At 28.7% G+C, this 24,144-nt stretch overlaps 1 protein-coding gene across 3 annotated transcripts in view; it reads right to left on the bottom strand.

Annotated features, from left to right (window-relative positions):
- Positions 1-23,001, bottom strand: part of Htt (huntingtin) — a 31,509-nt gene extending 8,508 nt beyond the window's left edge. For 2 of the 3 annotated variants that reach the window (XM_072903930.1, XM_072903932.1), the window contains exons 1-6: positions 22,875-23,001; positions 1,776-2,080; positions 1,507-1,687; positions 1,104-1,382; positions 874-1,015; positions 33-617 (exon numbers count right to left, since the gene is read on the bottom strand). In XM_072903930.1, the coding sequence (XP_072760031.1) occupies positions 33-617; positions 874-1,015; positions 1,104-1,382; positions 1,507-1,687; positions 1,776-1,861 (1,273 nt within the window). In that variant the 5' untranslated portion in view covers positions 1,862-2,080; positions 22,875-23,001. The remainder of the gene's footprint in view (positions 1-32; positions 618-873; positions 1,016-1,103; positions 1,383-1,506; positions 1,688-1,775; positions 2,081-22,874) is intronic. The other variant, XM_072903931.1, reaches the window with a different exon arrangement.
- Between the last annotated feature and the right edge of the window lie 1,143 nt (positions 23,002-24,144).

The raw sequence follows: 24,144 nt of genomic DNA, 5'->3' as shown, positions 1-24,144 counted from the left end.
TACGAGTTACGCTTATTTATACTTGTTCTTACTATTAATAGCTCCGATTTTCAGACCGCAATAACTTTCCGATATCTTTTCCTTCATCTCTGCCACATTGCTCGCTCCACATTCGTTCTGCGTTTGTGGATTACATGTGGCTGGCAAATCTGCTTCTGTATCTGCAATCCACTTTTCTATATTTGGAGTAATCTCTGGAACATCAGGTTCGTGCATCAAATTCAAGATGGAATCGGAATTTCCGCCATAAGCGGTACTCGCGCTGGAAATACTCATTTGACCCAGTGAAGGAGCGCACGCATTTTGATTCAACATTATCCTGCTTTGAGTTATGCCTTCTGAGGACAATAAAACGGATACTAATGACTTTGGAGGCATTTTTAACAATTGCGCCAGGGTCTCTAAAGCTGCATTTATAACATTATGATCGGAATGCCATTTTGTGTAATGTAAACACAATTCATAAATATGTAACAGACTGTCTATCTGTTGCGTTTCAACCTCTTGAGGCTCCAAAGGTTTACATATGTAAGGTAAAATCACTCTTAGGCAGCCAAATCCCCCTATAATAGTAGTAAATGAATAATCTTCAGTGTTTCTCGTTGACATCATTATATCTGTAATGGGAATAAAATATCAATTTAATAAATAAATAAATGATAAAAACGATGTGTATAAGCTATCTAAACATTAATTTAAACAATTAAACAGGTACAAGGTATGGAGAGCTGGTTTTTAAAAAAAATTTATAATAATACTTAAATATATATGATGTTTATACCTGTTTAATTGTTTAAATAAATAAATATTTTTGCATTTACATATATATATATATATATATATATATATATATAATAATTTATATGTATTTACCTAATAGATAATTTAATACATAATTTAAAAAGAACTGTGGTTTTCTGCAATTTATACATGTTGTCAAAATCATGTTTGCCGCTGCCCTACGAAAAGCTGCTTGAGGAGAGGAAATGTTTTCAAAGAATGCTTTTAGCAAGCTCTAGAACAGATTTTAGAACAGATGTTTTTACAATTCATAATTATATATCTTTAATATAAGAATAATAACAGTGTCAAGAGACATTTACCTTCACGTCCTTGTCTGTCATAAAAGGTCCTAACACTTTGAAAATTAATGGTAATGATTGCGATAATGTTTCAATCACAGTATCTTCAGATCGATGTGCAATGATTACTATACATGGTATCAGATTTGATACATAAGCTTTACCCCTTGAGGGACGTATCATATGACTTAGTAAGCCAAATCTCCAAAGAGCAGCCCTTAATATACGTGCAGGTCCATTTCTTTTTATTTCATTGTAAAGCTCTATCTGTATCTTAACGATGTTACTGTCAACCATTGCCTAATAAATAAAATGAATAATATATATTCACACTTCTAATACGCTATTTGGCATAAATATTTATCTCGTTACAACTTTTGAGATAATATCGCTGGCATAAAAATATAAAAGTATAATTATATACCCTTATAATTTTATTAAGAGATTCATCCGCGACCATTCTGACATCCGATTCATTGTCATTACACAATGACAGCAGGGTTTCAATGGTAGCAGTAAGAATTTGTGGAAACTTGGGATTCTGTCTGACAGTTGGCGAACATATCCCCTCAACGATGATCGTGCAACATGATATCTTCTCTTTCCTATAAATTATGTTCAGGTATAGAAATTTAATTTGATCATCAGTAACATTGACAGATTTTTGTCAGAGAATACTTATTGTTTATTTACCTGGCTCCGAAATCCGACGAGACCTCCGATTCTCGCAGCGCATTTAATGTTTCTACGGCTTTCAATACATTATTCAAGTGAGCCATGCCGTGTTGAAAACAATTTGGCCAATTCCCTCGAAAAGTCTTCTTCAAATAATGTAATTGACGAGTGACATTTTGTTACTCCTGACAGCAAATTTATACCAGATCATGACTGACGTATCACAAAACCACATCACTACATCGTTGGCCGATGCCGTACTAAACTAACTATAAGGAGATGGTATGTTCCGATTTCCGATATAAACTGCTGATACTAGAAATCTATAGTTGACGTAACATATATTATAGATTTTCTGTACTGACATGTGTGTATATATATATGTATAAATTTGATTAGTGATGCGCGCGCGTTTTTAAGAATGAAAAACCTTGTCTTTTTTAATAAAAAAAAAAAAAAAAAAAAAAACTAAAAATTGTTTTTTATTTCCTGTCATTATTTTTTAGTATAATTTTTTAATATAATTTATGATCATATTTTTTTATTAATATATACTTTTAACGTATTTTTTGTCGAAAGTAATTTTAATGAATCCGAATGAATAAGATTTTTGAAGTTAAAATGACACCATATAATTAGAGTAATTTTTCATTAAATATATAATAAAAATTTGTCAACAAAAGCGCTAAAAATCAAGCTCTGTCATTTGATGTCGGACATCGGATATTTTAACCAATGTGAATCCAGCATTAGGCCGATATTACCAGCAGAGAGAAGACTGAGAGGTCATGCCCCCTTTTTTTAGGGAACGCTTTTTCCCCGTCGTACAGTGGCGCTAACTGGATCCATTTTACGGCCGGCGGAACTACGTGGCTGATCCACTTTCCAGTGCCACGGTACCGACGACCGATTGGTTCGAGTCCGTGCTAGATCCACAAATTGTGGTTCGAGTCCGTGCTAGATCCACAAATTGTGGTTCGTGTCCGTGCTAGATCCATAATTGATCCATAATTTGGATCTCAAAAGTACGAAACATATAATAGATTTATGAATATGTTTTATTAGATATTATTAGCTGCGCGTGATCTTTTTCCACTTTAGCGTATATTATGAAGTAATATATACGTATATATAGATGAATTAAAATGCATATTTTATTATTTCACATAAAATTTAATGTTTTAATAATTTCAATAAAAAAGCATTTTAATAAAATATATATGTGTATATTACTTCAATAAATATTACCAAAATGGAAAACAAGATTATACGCAATAATGTTTCGTACTTTATTAAGTGATGTATATGTGTATCAATAAACTGACACAATATATATATGCCAGTTTGGTCGAGAGTAAAGTGTTGAGTTTATTATTTGGAATATATATATGTATATATATATATATATATATATATATATATATAAAATTTTATAATAGGAAATAAAATCAAATAACTCTTTTAGCTCATATTTTGTTAAAAGTAATTATTGGATTAATAAGATATTTGCGATTAAAATGACACTGATATACGTATATAAGACGTAAGCACAACAAATCGGATAATTTTGAATTAGATTAACCATACATATTAATTAAATATAATGCTCCTTACTAGTTCTCTCTTTCGTTTTCGATGACTTTCTAGCATCGATCTTTAAAGAGCTTGCCTTATCATATAAAATGCAAATATTGATAAATGAAATCAAAACTAACTTTTATTTCGCATTTTATCAATTTGAAAATAATTTTAATAAATTAATGAGGCCAAATACGATATAAATCGTGTACATTTTATTTAGATAAGTAAAAAAATGTATATATAATTGTAAAATATTAACGGAATAATTATTATCAAAACCGCCAAATTCGAGATATCGAAACTCGAAAAGCGTGTCCAAGCAAACACCTTGTTTGTCTCATATACCTCAGGTGAAAAACTGAGGGGGCAGGGAACTCGGGGGGGTCTTTAGACCCCTCTCGCCCCAAACAGGCCAAAGATCAGGGCAAAAGGGGAGGGGAGGGAGGTGAGAATGGTACTCTCATCTCCCCCCGGGGGCCAAGGGGGGATGGGTACGGGAACACGCATCCCCCATTGCACCTTGGCCCCAAGGAAGGCGACGGCGCTTCGATGTGGTCACCGAAGTGTCGTTGATGATGTGCCACTGAATTCTTTCAGTGGCGCATCATAGATGGAAACCCCCCCCCCCCCGACCATCTAGGGGGGGAGGTGAGAATGGTACACTCGACTGGCGAGGGTGAATCCTGGTTGAATGCGAAAGCGACCTCAGGGCTCACCCACAATCGCCGAGGAAGTGACCACCATGGAGTTTTAGTGGGTATACCCCGTCTATAGGGGGAGTTCCCGTTCCCAGGGGGATCCATAAAGCATTTCTCCATGTAAAAAAAAAAAAAGATGAAAAACTGAGGGCTCCTGCGTAAGCCGAGAAGATCAGTCATGGTTTAACAGGCTTTCAAGCTGCATCTGCTCGTTTCCGTTAAAATTAAGAAATAGTAAAAATGGAGTCTCTCCGAAACAGGTAACGTCTTCTGTGTCTTACATAATTGTAAACTTATTAATATAGCATTTTCCATAATTTTTAAATATTTTTATTATTAAAACATTATTTGATGTGATTATATTATATTTGAATTTGGGGTAAAGAGGGGTTTAAAGTTCTTAAAAATGAGAATCTAATATGTGTCGTGTGCACTAAATAAAGAAAATTTTTGCAACAACATCTTGCGTTTGGGCTCTCATTGCCGAATATATTATTATCGTGTTTGTAAATACGAGGAGCCGTTTATATACTTTCAAATTAATTTATATTTGAATTTGTTGAATTTGTTGCATCTCGGTTATTTATGGCAATATAAATACAATTTTTTATAACATTTATGAATTTACTTTATATATGTATAATAATATTCAAAGTTTCTATATTAATCTTTTATTATTATTGATAGAGATTCGCATACATGATACAAACTAAATATTTGAAAATTCGATGTCTGTTGATATTTGATATCGTATGATACACAATTAAATATTTGAAGATTCAACATCGGTGCGTGAAAAAATACATATTCAGATAATTAAATTTACTTACAAAATGTAATAAAATTTAAATTATAATTTAATAGGCTCTAATTATTTTAAATTTTGTATATATACAAAATTTAAAATTATCTCTTTCATCTCTTTTCATTCATTATCAGCTAGGTAACCAGGTATTTACCTCCAATTTACGAGCAATCACTTATAAAGTAAGTCGATATTTTTAATATTATTATTATAAAAAATATTAAAATAATTTATTTATCATTAATAACATTTTTAATATTATTAGGCAATGACCTAATTCGTGGATTTGGATAAGAGTATGGATCAATAACACATATATATGGGGCATAAACGTTATTACAAATGTTTTTACAAATAGAGATATTAAGATATTAACTGCTTGATGTACGCGGTACATCAAGAGGTAGGTGTAAAAATATTTATTAAAAATATTTTTAGCGATATTTCTTTAAATTATATAAAAACTTACCCAAATATTCTGTTTTTTTTTAGTTTCCACAGCATAATCATAATAACATGGTTTAACGATGTAACAAAAACGGTGTGACAAAAAGAAATTAATTTTTTTATTATAACGTTTAAATATCATTGTAAAAGATTTTTATAAAATAAAAGGAAAAGAGACATTTTAATTCTTCCTGTCTCCCTCCTGGTGCGCCTGAATGGAGCCAAATTAAGAAGATTCAACCGGAAAAGATGCAGACGAAGCGCCAGGCAGCCCCTTGGGCAAACGCGGTATTGTTGAGCGGGTAAATAAATTTCTCAAAAGTAAATTAGTACGTGAACCTCAAGATTGAAAAGATAATCTTGCTAAAGCGCTCTATGTCATAAATAATACATATCAAATAAAAACAACACCGTCTAAACTTCTCCTGGTTATGACCAAAGAAATCATTCGGATTTGTGGCTAACAGAAATTTTAAAAACATTTGCCAAAATTGAAACGGATTTAATATCAGAAAGAGAAAAATTACGTGATACCGCGCAATTAGCTACGCAAAAAGTTCAGAACTATAATAAATACATTTACGATAAAAGAGATAAAGCTCCCTCGAAATATAAAGAAAATGATTTTCTTTTAATCAGGGACACCCAAATGAAACCAGGACAAATGCAAAAATTTAAGCCAATTTACAAAGGACCATATAGAATTGCCAAAGTACTAAATAAAAACAGATATGTTGTGCAAGACATGCCGGGACATAATATCACAGTGAAACCTCTTAACACGATTTTATCTCCGGATAGAATTAAGCATTGGGTAAAACTAATTATCGAATATGATACTTAAATATTAATATAAATACTGTAAATATTTTTATGTACTTTGTAAATTACAAATTTCGTAGATAACGAGATTTATGTTAACGATATAATAGTATAGCAGTAGTAGTTTCATAATAACAGTAGTTAGTGCCAGAGGCGGTCTAACGTGTGCTGGTAACTTTAAGAAATATTTTACACCAGAAACGGTTTGCATGTGCGTTCTGGTTATAAAAAAACTATCCAGAGACGATCTATTCGTGTGTTGGTTGTAACAACAAAATCAAGTAGCGGTCTATTCGTATGCTGGTAACTTTAAAAATTTTTCAACACCAGATATGGTTTGCATGTACAGTCTAATTAGCATTTATTTTGTCAAAGCGTTATTTAGTATATCATACAATAATTTAGTTTTACTAGTATAATTAAAAATTTAAGACCAAAAGAAAACTACACTTTTTCAGAAATTTTATTTTTTCAAAAATAATATTTTAATAATGTAATAATTTTATAATAATATTAAAGATATCGAAAAAAAGATATGTTTAAGACGTTTCAACAAATACGTCTTAAGTAGAACGTCGGAAAGACGTTTTTAATATGTCTTTAAGACATGCACGTTGTCTGGGTGCGTAAAGTGATATCATTTTTTCAAACGAAGTATATAAACTTAGAATGTAATTTACATTTACATATTAAATCCAATCGTGTTGAACAAAATGTAATATCATTTTACGCAGCTTTTGAGGAGAAATCTTTGATTGCCCTGATAGGACATCAAAAAGCTCGATAGATTCTGTTAAATTCCTCTTGCTCGACATTAAACGTAAGTAGCTTCAGCATAAAGATCACATGCATAAGCTCATACTTAGCCCCTGTCTTTATCTTGGCGTCCACCTTTTTTTTCGTAAACGACTCGGTGTTGTGACCCATCCGGATCAGTACAATAAGTGTCTCAATAGAGATCTATCAGCTTTTTGATGCCATCGTCACATACATCTGTCGAAAAGATGTAAAAGACGAGGTCGCACAATGAATGGCAGAACAGACAATTTTGGAAGTCCACAAATTTAATATTGTCTAAGCAACCGTCGACATCTCGATGAAACATTGTTATTCACCCAAAAATCCATATGGGCGATGGTAGACCATGGACGTCGGCGTACACAATGTACTGATCCGAATGGGTCACAACACCGAGTCGTTTACGAAAGAAAAGGTGGACGCCAAGATAAAGACAGGCGCTAAGTATGAGCTTATGCATGTGATCTTTATGCTGAAGCTACTTACGTTTAATGTCGAGCAAGAGGAATTTAACAGAATCTATCGAGCTTTTTGATGTCCTATCAGGGCAATCAAAGATTTCTCCTCAAAAGCTGCGTAAAGTGATATTATATTTTGTTTATTATGTTTGTTATTACCGTTACATTAGTATAACTACAAATCGATAAAAACATATTTAAAAAATTGTGAACAATATTATTTATAGTTGGCTACAAAATTAAATAAAAAAATTGAACCATGTGGATTGTTCATTGATTATAAAAATCCATTTTTGGGTGCTTCTCTCGAAAGATTTATCGATCAAGATGGTCTGGTGGAGATTAAATCCTCTATCAGCAGAGAATTTAACACCTGTACAATGATGAGGCTGTCAAAAATTGCCTTTATTTAAAGGCATATTTGACAGAAAAAATAATGATAAAATGAATCGAAATCCTCGATACTTTTATCAAGTTCAAGGGCAGTTGAACATAACGCAGCAAAACTATTGCATATTCGCTCTATGAACTTCCAACAGTTTAAAAATTGTGATAGTCAATAGAGACAATGACTTTTGGGAAAATCAAGTACCGCCTGTTCTAAAGACGTTTCTATCATGACTGTATGCTTCCAGAAATCTTAGATAGCCGTCATAACACATTTATAATTTATTTAATACATTTATAATTCATTCTCGTTGATATGTCAGTGTAATTTTATTGAGACACCCGGTCCTCCCGAGATTATATTTTTTACATATAACATTTGCGCTAATATATTTTATATTATATGTGATAAAACACAAAAGATTATATACATATGATTTTATATTATATATTATTTTAACAAAGTAAAGTAATTTTGCCTATATTGTTAAGATGATAAATTTTCTAACTCCAAAAGCATTGCTATTTGTCTATTTTAAGAGACAATTTACTGTTTTTTTTTAATAAAGGAACATCCCATAAATGTCTTTTTTATTGAATTTTGAGACAAATAAGTAATTCAAAATAAGTATCTCTTATTGTTAGAAACAATTTGAAATTCAAAAAAACCTAATAAACTCTTTATTTTGCTTGTATCAAATTTAATTATACAAATTACAAAATTAACTATAAGTTTATATTATTTAATCTAAATTTTGATTCTTCTTTCAGCTTTGTGCCAGCTTTATTCTGTTAGTCTATTATTTCAGTCTATATATTTTCATCTGTAAAAATTTATTCAAGATAAGTATTGTGTCAGTTTGAAAATAATGTCAGAAATTAAAAAACATATGAGAGCAAAGAGAAAGATTCTCGAAGAAGGATTCTTTTCAAATAACTGTTACAGTTCTGAAATTGTTACAAAAAGATTCGCTTTTGAACCAAATACAAATATCTCTTCAAGTAGCACATAATCAGAATTTTCTGAAGATAGTACTTTAGAATCAGATCTAATGTCGAATTATAAATCTGATGAAAACCTTTCACTTTCTTCAGACTTAGAATTATTAGTCAACTTTGATTAATATAAGAATCTTCCTCATAACACTGAAGAAAATAATTTTATAATTAATTTAGAAGAAGACATACAATTACATTTAAAACAGTGGTCATTAAAATATAATGTTTCACATACAGCATTAAATGGTTTATTAAAATTGTTAAAATTTCTCATTCGTGAATTACCTACTGATATTCGAAGTCTTTTAGAAACTTGTCATACAATTGTGAGCAAAGTTATTGAACCTGGTCAATATTATCATTTTGGAATAGAAAATTGTATAAAAAATCTTTATATATAATTCAAACGATTTTTCCAAGAATACTGAAATTATAAAACTTGCAATTAATATAGATGGTTTGCCGCTAGCAAAAAGTTCTAAAAGTTAAGTTTATTCCATTTTATGTCGACTTGTCAAATATCATAGTAATGTAGAAATGATTGGCATTTATGGCTATAAAAAATCTAAAAACGCTAACTGTTTTTTAAGAGATTTTGTTAAAGATATATCAATAAATTATTAATATTGGTATTGTTATTGATACGAAACATTATTCTGTCAAAATTTCTCATTTTATATGTGATGCAGTAGCAAAAGCTTATATTACTTACACAATTGGTCATATGGGTTATTATTCGTGTACCAAATGTTATGAGGAAGATGCTTATATTTATAATCGTGTCTGCTTTCCCAATACAAATCATTTACGTTTAAGAACAGATACTTGTTACAGATTAAATGTCCAAGAAGAACATCACACTGGCACTAGTTTATTAGAGCAGATCCCCGATTTTGAGATGATTAAGTCTTTCCCTTTGGATTATACACATTTAGTTTGTCTTGGAGTCGTAAAAAAACTAATGGTAAATTTATGGTGTTCTGGAAAACCACATGTAAAGTTACCATATAAAGACGTTGCAAATATATCTTCTAATTTAATTAAACAAGTCAAAAATATTCCAGTAGAATTTAATCGTAAACCTCGGTCATTATTTGAAGCAAGAAGATGGAAAGGCTACTGAATTTAGACAATTTTTGTTTTATACTGGCCCTGTTGTGCTTAGAAAAATATTAAATAATGATAGATATATAAATTTCCTTAGTTTACATGTTACAATGATTATATTAACGTCTCCAAAATATTCACATTTAATTGATTATGCTTCTAATCTTCTTTCGTATTTTGTGAACACATTTAAAATTTTATATAGCGCAGAAAATATATTTCATAACGTTCATAATTTATTGCATATTTCTGAAGACATAAAAATTTATGGCTCGTTAGACAATTTTAATGCTTTTTAAACAACGGGTTAATTAAAAACGACCTGACTAGCCAAAATTATTTAATTTATTTACACGACGTTTCGACCATATGGTTGTGGTCCTTTTCAAGTGTAAACGTAAATTAAGAAAGAGAAGAAAGAATCCAATGGGACATGTTTAAAGGTAGAACTTAATGATGGAATAATTAAATGTGTCACTTAGTTAAAAACAATGGTTATTAATTTTGAGATGAACACAAACAAGGAGACACGCATAATTTTCTTAATTTACGTTTACACTTGAAAAGGACCACAACCATATGGTCGAAACGTCGTGTAAATAAATTAAATAATTTTGGCTAGTCAGGTCGTTTTTAATTAACCCGTTGTTTATAATTAAATACTAGCGACTTTAATAACTTATAATTTTAATGCTTTTTCATTTAAAAACTATTTACAAATTATTTTAAAATCAAACCGTAAAGATGAAAAACCATTAGCTCAAATAATTAAAAGAAAAAGCGAACAAAATTTCCATTCAGCTAAAATAGTAAAAGTAACAAATAAAAAATATCCTATTTGTGAAAAAGAGCATTCTAATGGTCCGACTATTAATCTGAACATTTGTAAACGATTTAAAAAAATTATTTTACAAAACTTTACTAATTCTCTAAATTAATCTACGTATAATATAGAAGATATATATAGTAAGTTTTTTTACATATTAATATTTTATCAACACTTGTGTCTCAAGTAGCACACATTCGTTTCAAAAACGTTTCACAAATGTTTCTGCGAAACGTTTCTGATTGGTTAAAATGTCCACTTAAAAAACGTTAAGGGAAACGTCATTTTCTAACAAAAAAAAAAGTTTAAGAAACTGTCAAAATACGGTTTTATTCCTGTATTTGTGAAAAATTTGTTTATTCACAGATTCAATAAAATAATGTATATATGGATATAATCCATCTCTACTTTCACCATGTTTGGAATCTCTTGTTGAGATTACATCAGAAGTCAAATTGACAAAAAGAACATAATTTAAATTATAGTTTTAGTGCCTGTTCCTTTAGGCTTTATATACGTGTTATGAAAACTTGAATACGAGTTATTTAAGTCTGAACATGCTATGTAGCGGCAAACAAAGGAACACGTATGTATATTATAAAATAGATCTTTTTTGTCTTGTCGAAAAGATGATCAAAAAGACATCTTTTTGTCGACTAAAATTAATTATGACTTTTAGAAGACACATATTTTAAAAAATGACTTTTTTTGTAGGTAGAAAGATATTCTTTTAGACATCTTTTAGCCTTGTCAGAAAGATAACTTAAAAAAGACATCTTTTCGTCATCTTTTAATTGTCTGTGCTATCTGGGGATCGTCTTAATAAGTACAGTCTTAATAATGTGTATATATATAATTTTGAATTAAAAAATTAATTTTTGTTCTATTTATAGAAACGTAAAAAATACGTTTCTTAAACCATGATTTTAAAAATGTTTCTGTTGAAACGTTTCTTATTGGTGCTTGACGGTTAAAAAATATTGGATACGTTCAGAAAACGTTTATAAAACGAACATGTGCTACCTGGGATATTTTAATTAACTTGTGCATATTTTAAATATAAACAATATATAAATATGTTATTGCTTAAATCTGTCTTTTTTACATAAATAATGATATACAAAGTAGAAATTATAAACACTATAACATTTATTTTATTTTTTTATTATATATGTGTATGTATTACGTTTAAATATCTAAGTTGTTATATTTAACGCATAATACGATTGTGTACTTTATAAATATATATTTGTCTATATATATTTTAATTGGTTTATAAAATTGCATAAAAAGCTCAGTTCCTTTAAGCTCAAAATTATTCTTTTTGTAGATAATTCCTTTCGTAATTCGTTTCTAATCGTAAGTAATAGTGTTACATTGCGAAAAACAATCTTGTATGTATGTTACGTATATATTTTTTTAAAAGAGACCGAAACTTTCTAAGTCTCAAATCTTTAATTTTAAGAATAGTAAATTTTTACACTTTTGAGCGAAAGTTATTATTTGTTTTTAATATCTTTGTTTGAAAGTTTCATTCTTTTCCTTTTTTATCATCTAAAATTACAATTTATAACTATTATAAAATTACAAATTTTCTTGTACAATATAATTATTTAGCCAATTATTGCAAACATTATTACTTGCGTGCAGTTTAGACATCGAAATGAATGCACAATGCATTTCACATTATCGAGTTATAAAGTTTTTGATAAATATTACGATTTTTTATTGTATTTATTTGTGATTTAATAATTTCAAACACGCCATCTCCTGCTCGTCATGTCACACTTAACAAAATTAACATGACAAAATATACTGTATAGCGTACGCAATGTTTTATAAAATGTTACAACGCTGCTAGCTTTCTTATGATCGCTGCTTTTTAGTTATAAAGAATCAAATTCTAATTCAAGTGAGACTGTTGTCAATGAAAGTAAAAGTAGTTAAATGAATTTTTCGACGGCTTGTGTTCAGTATAGAGTGTGTTAAATAGATACATGCGTTTGCAGAATAAAATCTTATTAAAAATAACGCTGATACTTATCATAGTAATTACATTAAGATTTAATAACTAAATGTAAAGTGTATATAATTATACGCATAATTTTAATAATATATTTGAAGCCGTCAAAGATGCTTCCAATTGAAATATTCTCTGTCGTGAACTCATTCATTGTACGCAAACGAGGGAATAATTTTTGTTGCGGGTCACTTTAATAACTTGTTGTAATCATTCATCCTATTCATTATGCATATTTGATTATCGTTTGCAGGATAAATCTGGATGACTCACGCAATAGTAAAGTAGAATCAGCTCAGAGTACATCAAACAGATGCTGATTCGGAAAGAATTGTCCTCTGTCCATCACTTGGATCGTAAATTTTCAAATTTAGTCCATGTAAATATTAGCATGGCCAATGTTACCAAAAGTTGTCTAGCAATGTAAAATTTGATTATTTAAGTTGATTGCTGGATTCGTTACTTAATTAATTAATACATCAGTCAAAATATTTTCCATCGTTTTCTATTACTTTTTACTATCTTTCTGATAAAAGTTGGATTTTAAGACAATAGAATGAGTTGTTTTTTGAAGCAAGCCATCCATCCACCCATTTTTGAACTTGTTCGCAATTGAAGAAGTGTGTATCAGCGAGCACGTGTTGCATCGATCGGAAAAAGTAATCCGATGGAGCCAAGTCTGGAGAATAGGCTGGGCACGAAAGAACTTCCCATTCAAGCTCCAATAGTGTATCTTTCACGGTTCTTGCAACATGTGGTTGTGCGTTGTCATGCAAAAGAATTAACTTTGCATTGACTACTGATGGACATTTTCGCATCAATTCATGGTGCAATTGGTACAATTATTGTTGATAGCCGTCAGCCGTAACTGTTTCATTCAGTTGCAGTAGCTCGTAATAAAGTACGCCTTCCTGGTCCCAGCAGAGCAAAACTTTATATGAATATTCCGTTTTGGCGTTAATGTGAATGATTGACCGGAGTCCATCCATGATTTTTTTCACTTGGGATTATCAAAATAAATCCACTTTTAATCACCAGTTACAATGCGCCACATAAAACTTTTTTTTTCTTAAATAGATTACCTTGAATTTATAACAAAGCATGATCAATTACAAATGAGTAAACACATCTTGATCAAATTCGGATTATGTGCGCTATTAGCCTGGTGAAAAGAATAACAGCTTAGCTTCAAATAGTGACATTTATTTGATGCAATACCTTGGTCCTCATAAGCAGTAAGGATGTAAGCAGTTAGGCGTTTTGTTTGGATTTTTATTCTTAATCTCTGAGATATATTATGCTTGCATAATCTCATTCATCAATCAGGAAGCATCAGTAAGTTGTGGAGTTTCAGCTGACATCTTACAGTTCCATTGTCAAACTATCGAAGCACATAAACACATTCTAGAAATAAAAATGTCTCTTCGATACAACTTGTCCAAGCTTTTTTGTCGGTTGTATCGAACTCTTGCTCTCAATAAATGCTTCAATACAACTATTGCAACCAAGTTAATTAAATGAGACTCTGCACGGATCGCTACTGATATTGACCATTCTAGAGAATCAACCAATCATCTGCGAAATTGAGTGCTTGATTATCAAGTCAACTCGGCTTGATTTTGAATGAGAAAATATCCTTGTATAGTTATCTAGTCATTAGATATTCAGCGTAGATTGTTTGGAACCCTTCCAGACATAAAAATCAAACTGCAGTCAACGTAACTATTGTTGAATTATCTGAAGTGCCGGTAGTAAATCAGCAATGCACTTAGTAACATCACTGCTCCGCTTCTTTGCCAGCTGTCGCATCGAATGGTCAGCAATCGAAAACATAAGTTTGTAAGTTATATTTAACTAATATTTATGTATGTCCTCCTTGTTACTGTATCTTCACAATACTTGCTACAAGTCGTGATTGTGTGAATGCATCACGATCTAATGATACACCTTCTCGGTGTCAGCCAATGATAATTATTAAGTACTTGTGGAACCATTATCGAAGAAGTTGTTGCATATTGCCAGAAGTAAAAAGATTTTTATCGAGTAATTTACTCAAAAAAATTAGTCAAGACATACAATATTAAAAAAAAGAAAACGATAGAGTATAATATAATTAGATATACTATATTAAACAAAAAATTTAATGCGACAAAATTTGTTGTAATAAATTTCTTGTAATCATATAATCAATTTTCATGTCATCATTCATTTTATTGTTTTGTAATATATGTAATAATTATGTAATATATGTGTATACAGTAGTGTTATGTTTTATCACATTAAATTTTTTGTTTACTGTTAATTACTTTAATTATCTTATTCACATATATTATGTTTTCAAAAATTCTCTAGCTAAAAATATCTTGTAATTTTATTTTGTGAATTTTATATATATATATATATATATATATATATATATGAATATTATGTATAAGAAATATATATACATAAATGTTTTAAAATCAAATACACAATCATATTATACGCATTATTAGATTACATATGTAATGTAATACATAATAAATATAATATAACATAGCATAATATTATAATAATATTCTACTTATTCTCAATTAACGCATTTTCTTCATATCATTACTTTTATAGAAAAAAGAAATCAGGTTTAAGCAATAACGTATACATTGCGGCAACGCTTGTTTGTATAACTATATACATTGTAGAGGTAGATTGCGAGAGAAATACTTTCATTATTCTAATTATGTGAAGTATTTTTTCAAAACATTACTAAAAATTTGAACTATTTATAATATGAATAAAACTGATTGTGAGTTGATAAATTATAATTAAGACAGTTGAATTTTTGTAAATGTTATTATCATTTTAATATTAATCATTTTATAATATTAATTTTGAATATATTTCCTCAATATACTAAAACACACACATAATAGAGAAAAAAAACACGATATAAATCCTGCCCAAAATAAATATGTATGTAATAGTGCAATTTTTAAAAGGCACTCAGAAAGAATATGCAGTCATCCCTTTTATCTGGTTAACAGATAATAATTCAGTTTGTTATTGGCCAAAAACCACATCTGATGTTAAATTTAAAGCATTAGTAAAATCTAATGCAGTCTATCAGTCGTCATGGAAAAATTTGATGTTAATGCTGTTCTATATACAGAAGGTATATTATACTCGTATTCTCAAAACATATGCAAACTTACTATATGTAAAATAATCTGCAAATATGTAATGTCTTAATATTTATTTATCTAAATGTTCAGATAATTATGATGAGGCTGAGCAGTTTATAAATACTTATATTGAACAAATTACTTCATTAGATAATGCAACAAATATAAGAAAAGAAATATTTCAGCAAAATAATTCAGTTGATTCTAAACATGATAAGTTAGAAAACAATGCTTCAAATATCACTATAAAGCGTAAGAAAGACAAAAAGATCCAAAATGTCGTTTAATGTATATTAATGCGAGCTATATAATATAATATATACAACATACATGCTTATTTCTTGCTTCAGGCGCTTATAACATATAGCAAATAAATATATTATACGTAACCGTAAGAAAAAATGCATGCTTAAGCATTTAATGCTTGTAGTTAATAAAATATGTTATTTCATAACTCATGTTGTAAAAATTTTTAATTTACTTTTTTCAAATTACAGAAATTTTTCTGAAAAATTTCTAAAATATTTTTTATAAAATTTTAAGAAAAATTTTCGGTGTATTACATTAAATAATTTTTGAAAGATTTTTGAAATATTTTTAAATTATTTTATGAAAGATTTCATAATTTAATAGAAAAGAATTCCTGAAACATTTATGATATATTGTAGAAATATTTTTAAAAATATTTGGTAAAAAATTTTTCATATATTTTTTGAAATATTTATGAAATAAATTGAAAATATTATTAAATATTTCATGATAATACATATTTACCTATGAAATGTTTCAGAACATTAAACATGGATCTCTTTGGATGGACTGGAATTAAACCTAATATAAATATTAATATAAATGTACCAACCTCAATTATTATCATAGTCGTCGTTGCAGTACTAGTAATATATATCATACGAAAGTAAGTCGATATTTTTAATATTATTATTGTAAAAAATATTAAAATATAATAATTATTAATTTATTATTAACATTGAAAGATTTATTTGTCATTAATAACATTCTTAATGTTAAGTAGAACGTATATCATCGTTCTGTCAAGTATCGTTTTACTTGATTGACTTTTTTCAGTTGATGATTGAATCCGTTCACATTTGAGCAAACTGCTTTGGGCTCCTGTATACTTTGAACGTCTATTACAAACATTGTGTAAAACAATCGAGTCTTTGGAATTGTTCAGCAATCATGTCGTATCATGTGCCATCGATACATGCCGATAGGTGTTTTAACCCATTTAATTCGTCTCCACATGTCGGTACAGGTTTGAGAAGATTGTCGAAAAAAATGCGCGAAGATTTTCAAAATTTACCTGACAAAGCATAACTTGTCCTCGATGTGCTGTTTTAATGTTAGTCCGCACAAAAGATCACACGTAGAATTATGTCCTGAAGATCTTTCAGTTGCAGGCACGTCAGAAAAAACACCAAGATTTGAAGAACCTGAGACAGCGGTAACAATCAGGCCGAAAAGAAAAAAAGAGCAGTATCTGAAGGAGCTAAGACAGCGTTGAAACACAGAAAGTATACGGTATCACCGTCAAAATTAAGAGAACGAGAAAAAAATTATGCAATATGCTTCGGGCTTGACAAAAACACATGTTTCAGTTGTCAATTTTGTTCAATAAAATTGATAGTTTAGATCTCACTGGCTAAGAGAGCATAATATTAGCAAAGAAGATTTGAGAATTTTCGACTTCATTGTAGTACATAACGTTCAGGATAACGAACAATGTCCTTGTTGCCAAAAAACCTTTATTGCAAAAGAAAGCCTCAGGAAACACGTGGTACTAGACCATCATGCAGAAGTCTTCATGGAACAGATAAAATTTCCTTGTAAATGTGGAAAAAAATTTTTTTTATTTAGCTAATTATTTAAATCGCAGGAAAATAGTGCATAACGAAGAAAATGAAGATTATAACAATCCATAGAACTTTGATAAGAATAGAGACAAAAATCGACCCATTGAGCCCTTTAAATGTGTTCAATGCACTGAAAGATTTACGTCTGTTATTACATTAAAATAAAAAAAATACAATAAAAAAGTAATGCGGGCTTCATAATTCAACATGATGACTGTCTCCACCCAATTGAACGCAGAGAGCTTTTTTTATCGGCAACACGATTCCATATTCGTAATCGGCGACTGTAAAAACCCGAGTGTTGATTTTCAGGTAAATCAAGGCACTTTCCGCAATTCGGTCCGGCATATTGGATCTGCCATTTTAAATTTTGTATATTTAAAATAAATATTAATCCATTATTTTGTTTCAGGATAAAGAAAATATTGAAATATTTAGATGCGATTTGTGAGAGGAGGATTTCACCAGAAAAGATAATTCGAAACGTCACTACTGATATATCGCGAAGTTCGAGTAATGCTGAGTACGGCATGTAGTATACACTTTAATAATGTTAGCTTGTTGTTATTATAAATACATGAGATATTATATTAAAGTTGATCATTCAATACTTATGTAATTATTTTTTTGATACTAAATTCTATGCTTCTTATATTATGAATTATACACAGGTTTATTATGTAGCATATGTAATCGTGCATAATTATATAATTATATAATAATACATATAATTATATAATTATTATCAGATGTGTATTTATAACATCTTTATATATAAAAATTGCAATCTAGACGTAGATTTAATAGTGATGAAAATAAACAATTGTAATTCATAATCAATTCAGAAAATCGTGATAACGCAAATATATTAAAGAATTTTTAAATTACAGACGTTTCAGATAGATAAATAAATCGAGATCATACATTTTATTGATAAAAATATAAAAAAAAATAAAATTAAATTAACAATTAATTTGTCTATTAAATGTCTCTGTTGTATTTACTTTACACATTAAGTGGGATCGACAACGTAGAAAGTTTGGGTGATCTTTTAAAAGAGTACAATTTCTGCGATTTTGAACAATTAATTCCCTCTATTGTAGATCAAGTAAGACTTCGTACAAAATACGATGATTATGTATGTCTTATTTTCATCTTCAAATTTTATGACATTCAAAATTTTTTTATTATGTTTATGTTGTTATAATATTTATTTCACTTATTGTTAATTTACTTATTTAGATTCTAACATACGGTAAAATATGTGACTTACAAAACATTACAAGTACTTCAAATTCAGTATTTTTCCAAATAATTGATGACAATCTTACATAAAAATTAGAATAATGAATTATTAGAGATAGGAAATAAAAATAAATTGGAAACATCAAATAAAATATTAGAAAATCCAACACATAACGTTTGCGAAGCATTTCCAAAGAGTATAAAATTTGAGAAGGAAAAGTTTTTAATTTAAAAGATATTTTGTCGAAAAATGCATATAGACAAACTCTTTTACAAATAAGTCATTATGATGGACTTTTCATTACAAGATGTCAATCATTATTGTGCCATTAATTGATATTCATCTTTTGAATTTGAATATCAGGTAAATACATATTACTCTGTACATCTTTTATTATAATTTGTGTTTATTTTAATGTTTATTTCATATTATCAAATGAAAGATCATATAAAATCTCTTTAAAAGATCGCTCAGAAACGATTTTGAACAAACTTCTTATGAAATCGTACAACTCTTTCCGCATGACAGCAAAGAAACATATTTTGTTCCTCAATTCGCAAAAAGACTTTGAGAAAAATAAAGCAGGAATTTCACAAAGAAAATTAGTAGATTTCATAATGATATAAAATTCATTAATTCTACTAATTACTTAAAAAAATAAAAAATTAAGCTGAACAAAACATTTTTACCAACGCAGGTATTTTTATACAAAATTTGAATTATATTCAAAATTATTTAGAAACATCTACAAAATATTGAATTGTAGTTTATTTCGAAATTCTTTTAAACATTGTAAAATTTGTATACGGACTTTGAAATTACGGAAATATACGAAATTTGATTAATTTATAATTGACATTCTAAGAATAAAGTAATTAAAAAATGGGACGAGTTTTATGAGTTACGTTTAAATGATTGCACGATACAAATTATAAAATGTATTAATGATATAATAAAAAAGTAGTTGATATTGACTTCTAATTTCGGATACGTATTGGTAATAATATGCTTAAGTTAAAAATACTAATCATGAAAGTGTAGAAATTCCGAATTTATATTATTAAATTGCATTCATATATGAAATGTGTAGCTGATTAATTTTTTTGCATATATTTAAATCGAAAGAGATTTTTATAGAAAATATCTAGGATGCAAAAATAGATTAATTTCATCATGGACTTTAAAAAAATTTACAAGCTTTTAAAAAAAAATTTGTCAACAGGAGATTAATTCAATGAGATTCTCATGCAATCGGACTCTGTGAATATAGATAAATATTTAGATTTTTAATTAAGAACCATTGGTGTAGACGAATAAACAAGCGTTTACATATTTTAGAAATTAATGGCAATAATGTAAATATTCACCGTAATATTAATTTGCTTCCACCATTACCAATGGATTGTCTTGAAAATATTAATAATTTCGAAATTATATTAGTATCTCCGGAAGTACAATCACAGCTGGTATGTACAATTTCATCTCTGTTTTTAAATTGATATTTAATGCGTTAGGAATATCATGAATAAAAAATAATATTTTAGATTAATATGTTAACTATGATTGGTGGAACAAATGAGAAAGATGCAATAAAAAGGATATTGCAAAAATTATTCACAAATAATCTAGCTTCAAAGTGCTCTTGGACTGGAGCAAAAATAATTTTAAATTAAAAGATTTGAAATTAATTATGTGCATGAAGAGTAAGTTGCATACAAAATATTGTTTTCTCATATATATTACAGATATTTTATTTTATATTTATTTGATTTCTTTATCTTATAAATATTCATTTCTTCAGATGTCATAAAAAATATTTGTTCTACTATAACAGAAGCACAATTTGAAGAGATTTTGAAAGCATAGTTTAGACAATCAATTCTGCGATTAAATCGTGAAAATGCAAGGAATGAAAATGCAAGAAACAATACTGCGAGAAACGACGTAAATATATAATGTTTTCATTTTTATTTTTAAACAAAAAATTTTGATTTTTTATTTCACAAGTTTATTTTCTATAGCATTTAATACATGAAATTAATAATTATATATAACGAATTCAAATTAAAATAGTATATTTATATAATGGCAATAATTATTTTATATAATATTTATGTTATTTTAAATACTCATTCTTTTTTAAACGCATTTAAATGATTAAATTCTTATAATTATTTAATTTCAGTTGCAATTTATGAAAGTTTAGTTAAAATTTATGAAGTTTTTAAAATATTTTATTATAAAATACTATACATGTATATATATATATATATATATATATATATATATATATATATATATATATATTTTGTATATACAGATATAAAATAATTATTTTTTATTTTAGTATTATCAATATAAATATTTATATCTTACGTAATACTTTAATATAAATATACTAATTACAATGAAAGGCCATGTTTTCCAATGAAAATAAGTCAAGAAAAATTGTTAAATATTATAATCATTTATAGCAAAATAGAGTTTTATTTAATTTATATAGCTTACAAATTAGCACATAATTAGTACTAAATTAAATGAAAGTTATTTAGGTCAATATTTCGTATTTTTTGTGAGCCTCCGAATTTAATGTGAATAGACTATATTTATCCTAAACTCGGGGATATAGCTTCTCAAAGTTATACAAATCGCAAACATAAGAACACGAGAATACCTTGCGAAGTCAACGGAATACAAGAAAAACCAAAGACAACAAAACCGAACAATAACGCGATGACCTTATTTTTCATCTGAAACAAGCGCGACACAAAGACACAATTCCGTTATCATAATTTTATATTTTCTGATACTCTGTTTTCAATATTGAGTTGCCCACATTTACGTGAAAAAGATGACAACTCTTTAATAATTAATGAACATGGAAAAATTTATAGATATTATAAAAAAATGTCTTTAGAAAATTTTACAATATCACTAGCTCAAAGAAAATAACTGTGTTTTTTTTAAGAAATTCTAATTATATGCCTATTTCAAATATTTATAAAAATGAAAGTATAATGACATAAAAATAACTGGAAAAATATATCCAATTTCATAGAAAGCCTTCATTTAGTTTAGCTATAAAAGTCGTTGATATACATGAAACATTAAATACAGCAACATTTGATTGTAAAGATATAAATATAAAAAAAAATATAATGTTTAATTTTACCAATGAATGATAAATTTGCAGTAATTCCATTATTACACAACAATTTGTAATATCTATTGCATATTAAAGTATTATGTTCACACATGTAAAGTTTAAATATTATTTTGATATTTAATAATTTTTTTATAATTTATATTTAATTAAAAATGTCACTTGTTGTATAATTTTAATCGTAATAAAATGTTATTATGATTAATAATAAATTAAATTTTAATAGTAGTTTAATATAAGTGCTGTATATAAAATAACAGTAATAATTATTTTCTCTGGTCTTTTAAGATAACATTTGTCATCAGTGTTATATAAGACTAAAATTTGAAATACGAAAAATTTGAAACATGAAAAAAGGTATATAAAAAACTATTAAAATTTTTTTAAAAATGAACAACGAAAATGAACGACTAAATGGATTTACAAATTTTCAGTTGCGACGGAAAAGCATTTTTAAGAGATGACATCATCCCTCATATACATATAAAACGGCTTTTTCCTTTTCTCGCTATATCTCGAAAATTATTAGAGATATCAAAAAATGTTTTATGCAAAGCTTTTTCTCGTAAAAACCGCTTTATATATCGAGAGATAATTTCATCTCTTAAAAGTCTTTTTCTGTCGCAAATAAAAATTTATAAATTTATAAAATTACCTAATTATATTAATGATTAAATATTTATCTTAAGGAGTTAGTAATATAGAAATCTGTGCAGATAACTCACCGGCACAATACACGTTCACGAGAGTCCTGGAGTCCGATATCTTCGTCCTGTTCTTGAGATTGGCTCTTTCTGCTCGATGGGATCTCTTGGATTCTTCAAGTGTTCGCACCAGACTGAGCGCGGATCCTTCTATCCCGGATCGATAGCTCGATCAATCCTGCGCACACGGGGTATGTAATTATGGCCAATTACGTAGCGACACGTCGTCTCGCTGACGAGCCGCGTGTTCAAGAAAGTATCGATAGTATACGCACCCCCGATTACGACACGCCAAATCTGTCGAAATTCTTTCGAAGGGCTTTTTACTAAGATCAGAATCTTCTATCTCGATCAGAAATATTATTAGAATCTATCGTCGATGATCATAGCTAGTCGTGATACGCCAACTTCTTCGCCAAAAAAAGTCTGCAGGGCGTCTCTTGGGGGGTGCGACCCCATACAGCCCTGGTTCCTTGCGCGAGGATCATTCAACGGTCTATGGATTTGCGCATTCCGATAACTTTCCGATCATGCCGTGTCGGGTTGATCTGTGCCAGTTAAATTGCTTTTTCATATTATATATATATATATATATATATATATATATATATATATATATATACAGGGTGTCCGGTCGCGACCGCCCCATAGCTCAAGGGCAGATAGAGCAAGTCAAACTGAACATAAAAGTCCTCTACCATTTTGTGATTTGCGTAATAATTATTAAACTATTAATTAAAAACGCTCAGCGAACGATATTATTATACATACAAAGTGTCCGGTAATAATCGCTCCACCTTTCTAGGGCTGATAGAGCAAGTCAAACTGAACATAAAAGTTCTCTATCATTTTGCGATTTGCGCAATAATTATTAAACTATTAATTAAAAACGCTCAGCGTGTGAGCGCGCGCTGTATATAGCACTCAGCATATGCTGAGCGTTTTTAATTAATATTTTAATAATTATTGCGAAAATCGCAAAATGGTAGAAGATTTTTATGTTCAGTTTGATTTGCTCTATCTGCCCTAGAGAGGTGAGGCGGTCATTACCGGACACCCTGTATATATGCACACACACACACACACACACACACAGACAAAATAAATTGCGCACGTTACGCGCGCTTGTGATGTTCTAGTCTTTAATATGTCGTATTTTTCACCGCTTCGTCTTCAATTTCTTTCTTAATACAATTATAATCTTTTTACATAAAAATTTGCTTATTATATATATTCTGAATCTCGAGCCTGAACTATTCAACCTACAATTATATTTTAGATATCCTATAAA

This window comes from Anoplolepis gracilipes, chromosome 12, assembly GCF_047496725.1.
Source record: "Anoplolepis gracilipes chromosome 12, ASM4749672v1, whole genome shotgun sequence".
Classification (NCBI taxonomy): Eukaryota; Metazoa; Arthropoda; class Insecta; order Hymenoptera; family Formicidae; genus Anoplolepis; species Anoplolepis gracilipes.
Note: the sequence above shows the minus strand (reverse complement) of the source record. Positions and strands in the feature narration are given on the sequence as shown.